Source organism: Abramis brama (genome assembly GCF_963993115.1).
Source record: "Abramis brama genome assembly, chromosome: 16".
In the NCBI taxonomy this organism is placed as follows: Eukaryota; Metazoa; Chordata; class Actinopteri; order Cypriniformes; family Leuciscidae; genus Abramis; species Abramis brama.
This window is the reverse complement of record NC_139978.1, coordinates 24,189,879-24,204,097: the sequence shown is the minus strand read 5'-3', so window position 1 is coordinate 24,204,097 and position 14,219 is coordinate 24,189,879. Positions and strand designations below refer to the sequence as shown.

Below are 14,219 nucleotides of genomic sequence, written 5' to 3'. Positions count from 1 at the left end.
ACATTCTATGTGGGAAGGTGGCAACTTCAGGTGAGTCTTAAAATGCTCTTTAGCTCTGTGGAAACTATTCCGTGAAAACTGAACAATGTGCTATAGCGTAAATGAGATTAATTTTCCTACAACTTAACAGATGTGTTGCAAGATACAATTTGTGTTTTGGAAACCTCTTTTTTTTCCTTTACATTTACTAATCTCTGTCTCTGATGGAATTTATGACCTTAGTGGTTATTGACCATAGACCAGTGAATATATATATGTATATGTAATTTTTTTTAAATAAATATAAATAAATAAATAAACACATATATATATATATATATATATATATACATACATACATACATACATACACAGTACATACAGTATATGTGTGTCATATTACATTATAATATGACAGCAGAAATTAGACATTTTTATTGTCAAAATATGCCATAGGCTATAGAGCAGCACAACATTTATATTAAATCTTTTTTTAATTTGTTATAATTTCTTATTCATATATATACTTTATATGTACTGTAGATATAGCCTATATATACACTTTATATGTACTGTATGAATATATTTAATATGTACTATATATATATATTATTTTTTTAAATTTGATATTGATAAGTTAAAAAACAAACAAACTGCATAATCTCTAAATAATGTTGTCTCTTAATATCAAGATAAAATAAAAATGTACAAGCACATCCCTTTTTCCTTTTAAAATTGTGCTAACCTTTCTTAGACAGACACTTTACCATAATATAAAGCATTTGTTTAAGAGTAATATGAATTGTCTTTAATCTTAGAAATTAGAAAACTTGTGCTCAACTCCTGCAGAATGAGGTGTAAGATGGTCTCCGCTGCATGTGTCCTTTGACATTCATAGAAGAATTACATTACCTCATGTCATGATCTACAACCTTTGATATAAATTGAAGAATCTAACATTGCATTTACTCCTTTGATGTGAGATTTTATCTCTCTCTTTTTTTCAGATTGTCAATTTTATCCTATAAAGATCCTTTCACTCTCGTTTTTAACCAGAACAGCACAGGAAGACAACGGCTGACTACAAAGGCGCAAGGTAAAGAAAGCTGGTGAATATTTACTTGCTTGTTTATGAAATATGCATGATTTAATATAGTGCCTGTTGTTTAATGACAATTTTGGTGACATAGTATTCCATTCTGGCATTTGATGAGTCTTTGGATTATGATATTTCCAAAGTATCCAAAATTTGTATGGATACTCAAATCTGCATTCACATTATCTGCATGCACATTATATTGGGATTTTAATTCAAATATTTAAAATGCACCTTATTTACAAGAGGAAAAATTCTCAAATGATAAGACTCATATCAGGTTTTTATTTGAATGCATGTTTTGCATATCTGAATAATATTTTAATCATGTTAACCACGCAAATATTGATACAGTATGATACAATGCATGTCACACATGAAATTGAGATACTGTATTTGCTTAAATTATAACTGTTTATGTTTATTGCACGTATTTGCCTTTAAACATTCAAACAATGGAAATATGAGAGTGGGAGGATAAAAGAGATAAAGTTATGGTCATTGTGAGTCATTTTGTTTTTTTCTCAAATTCTTTTTGGATAACAACCTGATTTCACCAAGACTAACACAGTTTAGATTTTCAACTTGTTTCATGTGGTAGAGATGGTAAGGAAAGTAGCTGACAAATATTGATTCCTATATGTAGTTTCACAATACATATGGGGTGATAGACATTGTCTAGAAAAGCGACTGACTGGGAATAATAATGCAAGCATTATATTTTTGTTGTTCTTAAGATGAAATCCAAATTACTTCATTTTTCATTTATAATTAAATTTGCTTGCATTTGATGTTTGTTTAAAGTGCAGTGGTGCGCATGAAAACAAATCATTTTATTGTAATATAAATGTATTGTTTTATAGTGAGACACACTGATCTTAACTCAGGCTCAATAACATCATCAACCACATTCTATTGTTGTCTTATATCCCTTATCCTGTTCCTGGGTTGCTTCTTTTGTGCATGTTTTTGCAAAATGCAAAGTGTGTTTGTGTGATTTCCTGTGGTGGGAGAGGTTTGTGTCTTGTTTGACAGACAGATGTCACGCACATTTTGGGTTCACATTCAAGCAACTCTCGTGTTTAGGTTTTTCTGGAGACTTAGAGATTCAGAGATTTGTCGGAAATAATTATTGTCTTGTGACTACTGTAAATTATGTAGTCCGTCATATGTTGACGTAGTATGTAGTACGTCAATTTCATGTAATCTTATCAGCACTTTCCTTATTGTCCCTCTAGGTTTTTCTGTGAAATTCCCATAATATTTCTTTCACCTTCTCTATAGTAGCCTACATTTTTTAAGGCTTGCCATTTTTGCCTACATTTACAACATATTTTCATTTTTATTTAAAGGGTAAGTTCACCAAATTTTTTTAATTCTGTCTTCATTTACTTACCCTCATGTCGTTCCAAACCCATAAGACTTTTGTTTATCTTCGAAACACAAATGAAGATATTTTTGATAAAATCTGAAGATTTCTGTCCCTCCACTGACAGTCCACGCAACTTTGAAGCTTCAGAAAGTTTATTAAGAGATCGTAAGACTAATTCATATAAATTGAGCAGTTTATTCCAAATTATCTGAGGGGACACGATCACTTTATATGATGAACAGATTTAGCCTAATTTAGGCTTTTATTCACATATGAACATTCATCAATGCACACATCAGATATGGTAAACAGAAGCTCAAGCATTGCTTGACGTGCGAGAACCAATGAAGTTACGCAGCACGTTTGATCTTCCGCAAGAACCAATGAGGTTTGTTCTCACGAGTCAAGCAGGTTCGGTTGAGCTTCTGTTTATATTCGCTGATCAATGTTTATATGCCCAGGTGAAAAGGAAACATATTTTAATTGTGCTTTTTTGGACGCACTTAATATATTTAAATGATATTATACTAAGTGCATATTGAATGTATTATTTTGAAACAACTTCAAGAATATTAAGTGGATTTCAAGTTATGCTTAAAAAAAATCAATTTTAAGCTATTCGAAATATATTTTAATATATTAAATTGTGCTAAAATGGAACCACTTCAGGTATACATTTAGTGCAATTTAAGTGTATTTCTGTACAGTTCATTTAAAATATACTTTCATACTTCTACAGTTAGAATATATTTGAAGCTTCATTTTAGTGTGCTTCAAGAACATTTCAATAGCATTTAAGCTCATTAGAAATGTATTAGCATAACACTACTAGTTTATTATAAAGCTGTTTTTTTCAGTATCAGTAATTTAATATAAATGTTAAGACACATTTTGAAATCAAGAACACTTTAATATACTATCTTGTTGTGTAAATTGCCAAATAAATACCTAGACCACATTAAAAAAGTACAGCAGCATATATAATCTCTTGAACAAAATACATTATAATACATGAAAGATCAGTGAAATGCTATGGCAATGCTATTTTTATACATTTTTTGTAGAACATTTCTTTTATACCTGTATTACTGAAAAGTAGGCTACAGAATGAATATTACATCACTAAATAAGCATCACAAAGTTATGGAAAAACAATATGCAGAAGTGAATAATGCAGTATTTACAAACTCAGGCCTACAAATGGCTGAACCAAAGAAACAGAAGAGTTTGAATGTCACATCTTCAAGTGGATGTTCACTTCGAGTACGACTCGCATTTTCCGCAACTGAGGGCTTGTGGTTCAGATATTGTAGTATTTGAAGACTGCTTTATCATAGGATCTATGAAAGGGAAGAAGAATTTATATAAAATTAACCAATGATTAACATTTTTGTATCCACGTTTGAAAATGTGTATTATATGTTGCATAGCTATGCATTAGAATTCCATTGTGTTCTCAGTTTACCTTTCAAAGCTTTGACTATATCCTCATCAAGCTAGACATGAGTGTCCATTTTTATCCTCTTGTTTGTCGTCACTATACAGCACTCAATAAGTTACATTGAACATAATATTAGAAGAAGCCCAACCCCACTTACAGTGAGCAGAGTTCAATCAAAAAGTCACTGATAGTTATTTGCAGCAATAAAGCAACCTGTGAGTATTAGACGGTATGTTATGTTGTATATTGATAATTGTGATTTATTTAAATCTAGGGTATTTCCCATGAATGTGTCTATTGCGGTCATGCTAACATGCACTTTCTTCATCTCTGTTAAAAAGATGCAAGGAAATTAGAAGTTGTGCAAAACATTGTATGCCAAGTGACTTGCAACTTTACCAAAAAAACAATTAAATAAACAGATTTTTACATGAATTACTCGAAGGAAGCACAAATTAGACACCTGAAATGGACACGTTGCTAACATTTTCCTACCAAGACTGACAGAATCACCTTCCATTAGGCCTGATTCAGAAATCTCTATAAAAGAGGTGATATGAGAAAAACCATACTTATTATGGTCTGAAAAACAACAAACATTAATATTTCCTCAAAAAATTGTTATACAGTAGGCCTATATACATTATTATATATCTTCAAGTCTTCGTCTCTTCAAGTCTGCTTCGACTTGGACTTGAAAATCTTGGCTCTGATTGGTCAAATTAACCCTTCGCTAAGCCACGCCTAAAAACCGTCACAGGCCAATCGTGGCTTAGCAACCGTAACTAGGCGCGGGAGGTCTGGCAAGCTTTCGAGCGAGGGAAACATGCCGAAGCGTTGTGCGTATGGATTGTGCAAATCTGATACCCGGTATCCTAAAAGTTAGAGTTAGGGTTAGGGTTAGGGGGTGGAATTTTTTCCCTTCCCGAAACCTAAAACCCAAGGGGAGAAATGCCGGGCGTGGATCAAGCAGTGTGGGAGACCCCATTTACAACTAAATGTCGACAGGATTAACAAAAACACCTACGTTTGCTCCACGACGTGTGAGCAGTAGCCTGGCACGCTAAAAATAGTGGGAGAATGTTATCATTGCAAAGTGGTCAGGCTAATGTCTTGTTTTAAATCCACAATGTTTATGGATAAGCTGTTTGATTTATAATTATTAGATTATTTTGAAATTTCAATTACCCTGCTGTGCATGAACATAGCTGTTCTTCAATTTGTGTGTTTCCCATTTGAATGGTCAGCGTATGAGGCGGCTGCTGCTTGTGCTGGGACCTATAGGCTTTAGCTTCAGTTTTGATTAAATTATTCTCTAATCGGTTGCATATTATGTTGTGGATATATCCCTCGAATGCATACTGCAGTCCCTTTTGTCTTGCTCTCTCAGATATTTCACCTGTTTGCCAAAAATTACTAATTATCTCCTTGGGAATGTCTGACACCGGTACATACATACTAATAGATGTGCCAGGTGCGAAAGCTTGCCAAGCGTAGCAACAGTAACTAAGGAGGGCGGGGCTTAGCGAAGGGTCAATTGAATGTAGCTGCACTGAAAAAGACACTGTTACACTTTGTGTCAAAAATACGACTGGCACAGACAAGTAACGTTGATTTAATACAAATCTTACCTAGAATCACAAAATAATGAGGTTCCAAATATCACACGCCATGCAAAGTTGACGAAGCTGGGTAAAAAAAAAAAAACACATAACACTACGTTTTCTATTTATTAGTTCCCCCCAAAAAACTCTAAATTCTGTCATCACTTACCCTTCAGTAGTTCCAAACCATTTAAGACTTTCGTTCATCTTCGAAAGAAAAACTGAGATATTTTAATGAAACCTGAAATATTAACCCTCCGATGAACGATTCACCAAAACTGTTCACGTTCCAAAAGTTAATCCATATGAATCGCGTGGTTTCCTCCGAGTCCTCTAAAGAGACATGATTGCTCTATATAATTTAACAGTTTAAATTTATACTTCTAAATCTAATCACATTCATTCAAGTAGCATATGCAGAGATGAAGCACGCACAGCATATCTGATAAACGGAAGCTCAGACGATCTCATTATCATAAGAACCAATCGGAGCCGTTCAACGTCTCTCAACGACAATCAGGTTTAGTCACGTGTATTACACGTGTTGTTTGAATTTAAACAAGTAAAAACAACTTTGGAAAATGTATTTATGATGCATTTCAAATAACATGATGTTTAAATCCTTGTGGGAATTTTAGTAGTACAAACGTATAATGGACAACAGCCTTTTAGGTAGCCTTTTATAAGTACAAACAAGTCTCAGCCTGCCTGACAGACATTTCTGGCTGGTTGAAGGACCACCACCTTCAACTAAACCTTGGAAAGACAGAGCTGCTTGTGGTCCCGGCCAACCAAACACTACACCACTACTTCTCCATTCAGCTTGGTTCGTCATCCATATCTCCTTCAAGGTCAGCCAGGTACCTTGGAGTTGTGATTGATGATCAATTGAACTTCACTGACCACATTGCTAGAACTGCCCGGTCCTGCAGATTTGCCTTATACAACATTAGGAGGATCAGGCCCTTCCTATCAGAGCATGCTACACAACTCCTTGTCCAAGCGCTTGTTCTATCCAGACTGGACTATTGTAATGCTTTCCTGGCAGGTCTTCCAGCTTGCACTGTCAAACCTTTGCAACTGATCCAGAATTCTGCAGCAAGAGTGGTCTTTAATGAGCCTAAGAGAGCACACGTCACTTCTCTCCTCACTAAAATGCACTGGTTGCCAGTTGCCGCTCGCATCAAATTCAAGTCACTAACGTTTGCCTACAGAATAACCACTGGTTCTGCTCCCTTTTACCAAAACTCATTACTTCAGACTTACGTGCCATCCAGAAACTTAAGCTCCACAAGTGAACGTCGTCTTGTGGTGCCATCTCAAAGAGGCACAGAATCTCTTTCTCGGACCTTTACCTTGACTGTTCCCTGCTGGTGGAATGATCTGCCTAACTCAACCAGAGCTGCTGAGTCCGTAGCCATTTTCAAGAAACGGCCGAAGACACATCTTTTTCGGTAGCACTTGATCCATTAATACTAACACTTTCTCTTCTGTTCTATATCCATTTATTATTAAAAAAAAGAAATAATAATAAAAAGAAATACATGTACTGCATTAGATTAAAATGGGAAGGGTCATAGCACTTGCATATTGTTGTCCTATTGTTAGTTTAACTGCTTCTGTTGTTCTCATTTGTAAGTCACTTTGGATAAAAGCGTCTGCTAAATGAATAAATGTAAATGTAAAAGTTAACAATAAATTAATTTTAAGAATGCTTATTACAATGCTTAACAATAGTTGACAATGTTTATAATATATTATAATTTTATATATTATAATATAATAATAATATATTATAATAATTATAAATTATAATTTCAAAATATTAAAATGATAAATACATTAATATTTAAGCGTTCCTAAGCGTTTATAAAGTACATATATTTTAAACCCACTAAAAGCTTAATCATTTTGCTGTTATTACACAAAGTACACATAAAATATACTTTAAGTAATAGTAAAGTATTTTTTCTGTAAATACACTAAAACTTCACTAAAAGTATGTTTGTGTTTAGCATATTTCTTAAAGTGTAACGAAGCATATATTTATTACCAAAGTACTTATAGTATACTTTTTAGAAATATATTAAAATGCAATTCCATATATTTTTAATGCACTTCAAATAAGCATGCTGTGAATACAAATGTATTATAAACTACTTGAATTTGAAGTATATTTTTTAAATACATTTAATACTATGTCTTTTTCACCTGGGTGTGAATAAAAGCCTAAATGAAATCTCCTCATCAAATTAAGTGATCATGTCTCTTCAGAAAATAAACCGTTCGATTCATATGGATTTATTTGACAATATCTTTATCAATGTTTTGAAGCGTCAGAATTTTGGGTGAATAGACTTTCAATGGAGGTCTTTCATTTTATAGATTTCATTAAAAATATCTTCATTTGTGTTTTGAAGATGAACTAAAGTCTTATGGGTTTGGAAGGGTGAGTAATTGAAGACAGAATTTTCATTTTTGGGTGAAATAACCCTTTAACTAATTCCTCTTCAGAATTTGGTAAATTAAGGAATCAATTTAGGTAAACTAAGGTATTATTGGGGGTTCATGAAGGTACTGAGGAGGTTAGTGGACTGATATATAAAACAATTTAAATTATTTAATCAATTTAAAAGTGTAAATGTTGTTCCAAATAATGAAACAACTTCTCATATCTAATCGTATATGTATATCTAATTCAGATGATTCCATAGTAAAGAATAAAGTACAAACAAAATAATGTAAAGAGTCAAAGCCTTATAAACAAATACATGCATACATACATACAATACAAAATGTATTGTAAACTATAGCAATTATATTCTCAGATAGTCTAATACAGAAAAATACAACACTAAGTTAACCTCAACCAAAGATATTAAAAAGCTAAAGTTCAGCTAATTGTTGCATTCTCTCTTTCACATTATGTATTATGTGAAATGTCTAAGTATATGATGCTGTACACCAATTTGCAATCTTTGTCAAACTCTTGAATTCAGGAATGCCTCGGTCTGAGAGAGAAAGTGACAACAGGGTGAGTGGGAGAGAAAATGAACGACAGCCACAACTGAAAGAAGAGCATGACGCATCTTCCCCTCTGATGAACGAACATTCACACCAGTGCGTGGAAGATCTTTCATCCGCTGCACGTTCTGTGAGTGAGCTTCATTTTCTGGTACTTTCTGTAAAACAATGCCTTAAATGAAGACATCCCTTTGCTGGTTGTTTGCATTTAAACTGCATTTTCTGAAGATTCCAAATCATTTCGTGTATAGATGTGTTTTTAGTTTTCTTGCTACAGTAGCCTATATTTCTAATATACTGCAACATTTCTGTAGAATTCTGCCCCTCAGACAGTGGAATCAGTCCAGCTCAGCCATACTGCTCCTTCCAACAACTCGACATACTTAAAACATCCACTATGCCAGGTAGCTTCTGATGATTAAAAGCTACATGAAACTCTCAGAGAATGGCCTTTATTGTGGAGAGTGCGTTGGCGTGATTCTCTGTGTGTTTGTGTACGTGTGCAGAGAACTGGTGATGAGGAACGGATGCATTTTCTTCAGCTGGTGTTTCAGAATTCACGAGCTGGCCAGATCAGGCCGTCTGTACTCCGCTCTACGGCTCTCCTGCTTCAGGGTTTGTGTTCCAATGAATTATTCAAACTTTACATTTTTTTTCTTGACAGTCAAAGTAGTGAAATCCACAAAGATATCATTATATTCCATATATGTACATGTTCTGTCAAGCAACAGTGTTTTGAAACACACACACTGCTGCATGTAACCTCTTCAAAGCGTTTCGACTCAAACGGTTTCAAAAGAAATAAAACAAACTCTCTCTGAAGGAGGTATATAATAGCGTTGAGGCCATACATTTGCATACCCCTTGTAGAATCTGCAAAATGTTGATTATTTTTGTTCACAAAAAGAGGGATCATAAAAATTGCATATTGTTTTTTTATTATTTTGTACTACCCTGAATAAGATGTTTCATAAAACAGATGTTTACATATTGTCCACAAAACAGAATAACAAAATTTCCTCACATTAAGTTGATACTACTACTACAGATTATTATTAGTAGTAGTAGTAGTATTAGTATTGTTATTATTAAACATTTACTGCAAGGGGTATGTAATCATTTGACCACAAATGTATATAAAATTACATATAAATGAGAATGAGAATATATTATTCATAATATTTATATGTAATTTTATACACAATATATATATATATAAACAATCATAAATACATAATTAAAATACTCACTATTTAAATGCATTTTAATTGATCTTATATGAGTAATATATACACACACAAAAAAAACCCCAATATATATATATGTTACATATAAAACAATATAATATAAAAATTAACAGAAAAAAAAAGATTTTTTTTAAGTATTCACAGGTGTGCACTGTTTTGCCTCATTCTTTAGCAAATGACAGTCACCCAGCAACCATGAACAGAAGAAAAGAGACCAGTCACAGCGCGCAGATTTCCTTACAAGCTGTTGCTGACAGGAAACAATCTCCCAGCTTACACCATCACAGGTAAGTATTACTGAAAAAAAACCCCATAAAGGTAATAAATGTTCATCAATAAGTATATTTACATCCTTCACGTGTCCTCCTCAGCCCTGTCCAGACAGAGATACAGAGATCCAGCTCTCTGTATATAAATGGACAATGTCGCTGGCCAGGCTGTGATAAAGTCTTTGAAGGGTACACACATTTTTTGAGGTAAGTCTGTATTTTATTTCAATATCTGAAATTACATAAGCGAGCTTCCCTTGTTGGAAATTTATCATTTTCAAACTGAAAGATTCCTCTTTTGATTCTCAACTTGTCTAGACATCTGAACCAAGACCACAGCACAGATGAGAAAACTATTGCTCAGTGGCGGGTTCAACAAGACCTGGTGCGCCACATGGAGAATCAGGTACATCAGTGATAAGATCACTCACAAACAGCACACACAAGTCTTGCTCCGTGCATCATTGATTATCATCAGTCATTATGAATGAGACGTTGAAAGTGAATCATGGTTTCATTGGTTTTGAGTCACTGAGTGTGAACCTAAAAGAATCACACAAAAATCTTGGTAAAAGTGGTTTGGGAACCCACTCACTCTAATGTGTGATATGTGATGACTTCAGCTCATTCAGGAGAAGCAGAAACTTCACGCCATGCAGATCCACCTTCAACTCTTTGACTGCTTCTCGACATGTACTGTAAGACTCTTCAGAATACTCTAGTTTCATGAGAGCATACAATAATAGTGATTCTCATAGTGAACATGACATTTCCTTTTTATTATTTCATAAAACGTCAGTAAATCTATACAAACTGCAGTTTGACTCATTTAAAGATGTCTACAACAATCTATAGCTGTGCTTAACACTGCTCTCATATTAAGCACTGACTTGTGTGTTATCCATCAGGGAGTTGCTACAGGTCGGTGGAGGCCGCTGGCGTTAAATTTGCCCCCGATGGGGGAGCCAGATGGCAGGACAGAGAGAGCTAGTGAAGCACCGGTACAACAGGACCCCTGCCACATACCCCCACCACGCATGCTGCCAGGTAAAAACCTGCTTAAATCCAAAATACACATCTTACTGTGCCCCTAAACACACACATTCTAACTAAAGAGTTTCTTTAAACAAAAATAATCTAATCAAGTGGAACTGAAAAGGTGAAAAAAATATACAGATGGATAAAGGTTACCATCCAACACTGTTTACAATGAGAAGGCCACACCCATCTTCTGCTTCCTTTCCATTTATGTTATTGGTCAGACGCAAGTAGAAAGTTGGTGGTCTACCACTATGACTACAATTGTGATTTAGCTTGTTTCCTGTTGACACAGTTGGCATGCCTGCAGACCACAAAGGCTGCCTTAGATCTGGACCAAAGGTAGTTCACTCAGCCTCAGCTGGTGTTGTTGCTCATAAACCAGCTATTATAAAACCTTGATTTTGCATTTGCTGAGTGCATTGTGCAAGTATGTTATCGAAAATGACTAACTCATTTGCATTACCCGGCAGCAAAACACGTAGCGACACATTAAGCACAATGACACATATGAGTGTTTGTGGTCAATTTCCAAGAATGATTATGTGAATGTTTTGTTTTTTAGTCATTTGGTTTTCTGCCAATTACAGATTTCGTTAGCAGTGTTGAATACTACAAATATGCCAATATACGACCTCCATATACATATGCTTTTCTAATCAGATGGGTAAGTACAAATATATATATATATATATATATATATATATATATATATATATATATATATATATATACACACACACATTTGAATGCTCATTTTAAAATATAAACATGTATAAATATGATTTATTATTGATTCCTACAGTCAATCCTGGAAGCCCCAGAGAAACAGCGGACGTTAAACGAAATCTACAATTGGTTCACAAGAATGTTTTACTATTTCCGTCATAGTTCTCCTACATGGAAGGTACTAAACATGCTGTCACACCCAACTAACCATCAGTTTGAGACCTAGAAACGGTCCTATTTCTGTTTAGTTCAAAAACTTAATTTAAGGATTTTTTTTAAATAATATTTTTTAATACTGTGAGAGACTGAAAGGTTTACTTGTGTGCCTGATTTAATGCCATATGAATTGGCTAAATTAAAACAAAATAAGATCCAACCTTCAGCAGGTTGATCTCTGATATCCTGAGATTATTAGTCTCAAGCAATTTGGGACATTATATTTTTGTCCACATGGTGCCGCTGTTGACATGATAAAATCATGTTGAATAATCTCACTAAACACCACTAGACTGTCTGATTTATAACTGCTTCAACCTTTTTTTCTCAGAATGCTGTGCGACACAATCTTAGTCTCCACAAATGCTTTGTGCGGGTGGATGGGAGGACGGGGGCCGTGTGGACAGTGGATGAGGAAGAGTTTCAGAAGAGGAAAGGGCAAAAAATCAACAGGTCCTCTCAAGTTCTTCCCTCATCCTTAGACAAATTACATACACAATGATATGTTCAGGATTATTAAAACAAGAATATAGATTAAATTCACAAAATATGCTCTTTTTTTTTTTTGGAAAGGCTGACAATGTGACAAAGCAACGTCTCATATGTTGTTTTACAGGGACTACACTTTGAATTGGCTGACACCCTTCTCCAATTGTCGATCCCATGAAGCCTCAGATGTATCAATAAAAGCCACAGAGTTTCAGTGAAACGTTTTCCAAATGTTTAGTGTAGTATGAACAAAAATGAGGCTCAAGTTTTATGATTTTAAAGCAGAGTTTTAGTCATGATCCTGAAGGATGAGATGGTTTGTTAATATTCATTGATGTATATCTATCTTTAAAATGTCAACCGGTCTTCTTAAAAAAAAAACTGTGTTACTGTCTTGCTAAGTCCAAGTAGAAAAATATGACAAATAGCCTATTTATGCAGACTGCAAGTTTTCTTTTTTTAAATTTGTTAATAGATAGTGATTATAACTGAATGCATGCATTATTTCAGATTAAGTTTTTTTATGTTCTGTACTATATCTGATTAAAATGAAATAGAGTAAAATAACATTAGAAAAGGCTATTCAAAATTATTCAAAATTTCACTTTGAGAGACCAGACTCCAACCTGACCAGAAGAGGGCATCTGTGTGTGCTCACATGTTTTTGGGTGTGGTAATTCTGTAACAGTGCAGGCAAAGACAAAAAGCATCATAAAAGCTGCTGGAATGAAAGACAAAGAAATGTCATATCTACACTTCTAAATCGTATTCTGATTATATTTATGCTGTATAATAGGCTAATTCAAAACTGAGTCTTGATTAAGGGCAAATTGTATGTTGATTAAAACATGTCTTGATAAATTCCTCACCATGCTGATTTGAATTACTGTAGAATTCCATACTTTTTCTTCCTCAGATGAGCAAATGGCTGCTTTTTCATCCTATTTTGCACATGTGGACATGCTGCAGTCTAAAGGTGGAGAGTAAATAAATCTGCTGCATCTGTTCCCCTGTGGTTCTCTGTTTTGCGTTCCAGCTTGATGGGAACGTATCCATCCCTTATGATGCTTCAGCCTGTGCTTTTGTGCTCCTCTGCCACCACAGGCTTTTGTTCACCCTCATATTCCAGTGCCATGTGAATTCTCACAATGCTGATGATGGTGGTTGGGACTTAGGGCATTCTAAAGGAAAATTTATATTTGTTTACTAGATTAGGGATAATGTAAAGTAAGTCAATCAATCTGCCATTACATGGCTACTTTGCCTACTAAATAAATACGTGGACATGAAAGCGTAGGCTGCATAGGCTTGCAACAATATTACAGTAAAATAAAATCGTAAGTTCTTTGAGGTTATTCTCATTACAACTGGTGACTGGAACGCAAGGTGGCACCAGCCAGTTAGGCCGTTTGCATAAAACACTGTTTGCAAGCACAAAATGGGTGCTTCTCAAATGGAAGGCTGCGTCCAAGTAAGGGGCCGTTCACACAGAACGTGTTTTAGCATTCCATTGCGTTACTTTCCCATTATTTTTCTATGTAAACACGCGCTAGACGGACGTACCTGGTTCACACAGAATGCATTTTTTTGCTTTGAAAAACGCGAGACGGTGGAATGAGGAAAAACGCAGGGTCTCGAGACACGTTTTTTAAAAAGTTTAACTGCCTTCAAATCATGTAGTAAATATCGTATATTTACTATGAACGACGCCACAA

At 34.5% G+C, this 14,219-nt stretch overlaps 1 protein-coding gene across 2 annotated transcripts; it reads left to right on the top strand.

The window, feature by feature from the left end:
• On the top strand, positions 1 to 13,511 carry foxp3b (forkhead box P3b). Of its 2 annotated transcripts, none has more exons than XM_084086427.1 (14): positions 1 to 30; positions 987 to 1,075; positions 8,492 to 8,646; positions 8,831 to 8,920; positions 9,023 to 9,131; positions 9,936 to 10,050; positions 10,135 to 10,239; positions 10,351 to 10,438; positions 10,656 to 10,730; positions 10,941 to 11,079; positions 11,661 to 11,737; positions 11,876 to 11,977; positions 12,347 to 12,468; positions 12,632 to 13,511. In XM_084086427.1, exons 1-14 carry the CDS (start codon positions 8 to 10, stop codon positions 12,720 to 12,722), a joined length of 1,380 nt encoding a protein of 459 aa, XP_083942553.1. In that variant the 5' UTR covers positions 1 to 7; the 3' UTR covers positions 12,723 to 13,511. The 2 variants fall into 2 exon arrangements, with proteins under 2 accessions (XP_083942553.1, XP_083942554.1); XM_084086428.1 differs by lacking the exon at positions 1 to 30 and adding an exon at positions 827 to 957 and having other exon boundaries at positions 1,036 to 1,075.
• Positions 13,512 to 14,219: the final 708 nt, after the last annotated feature.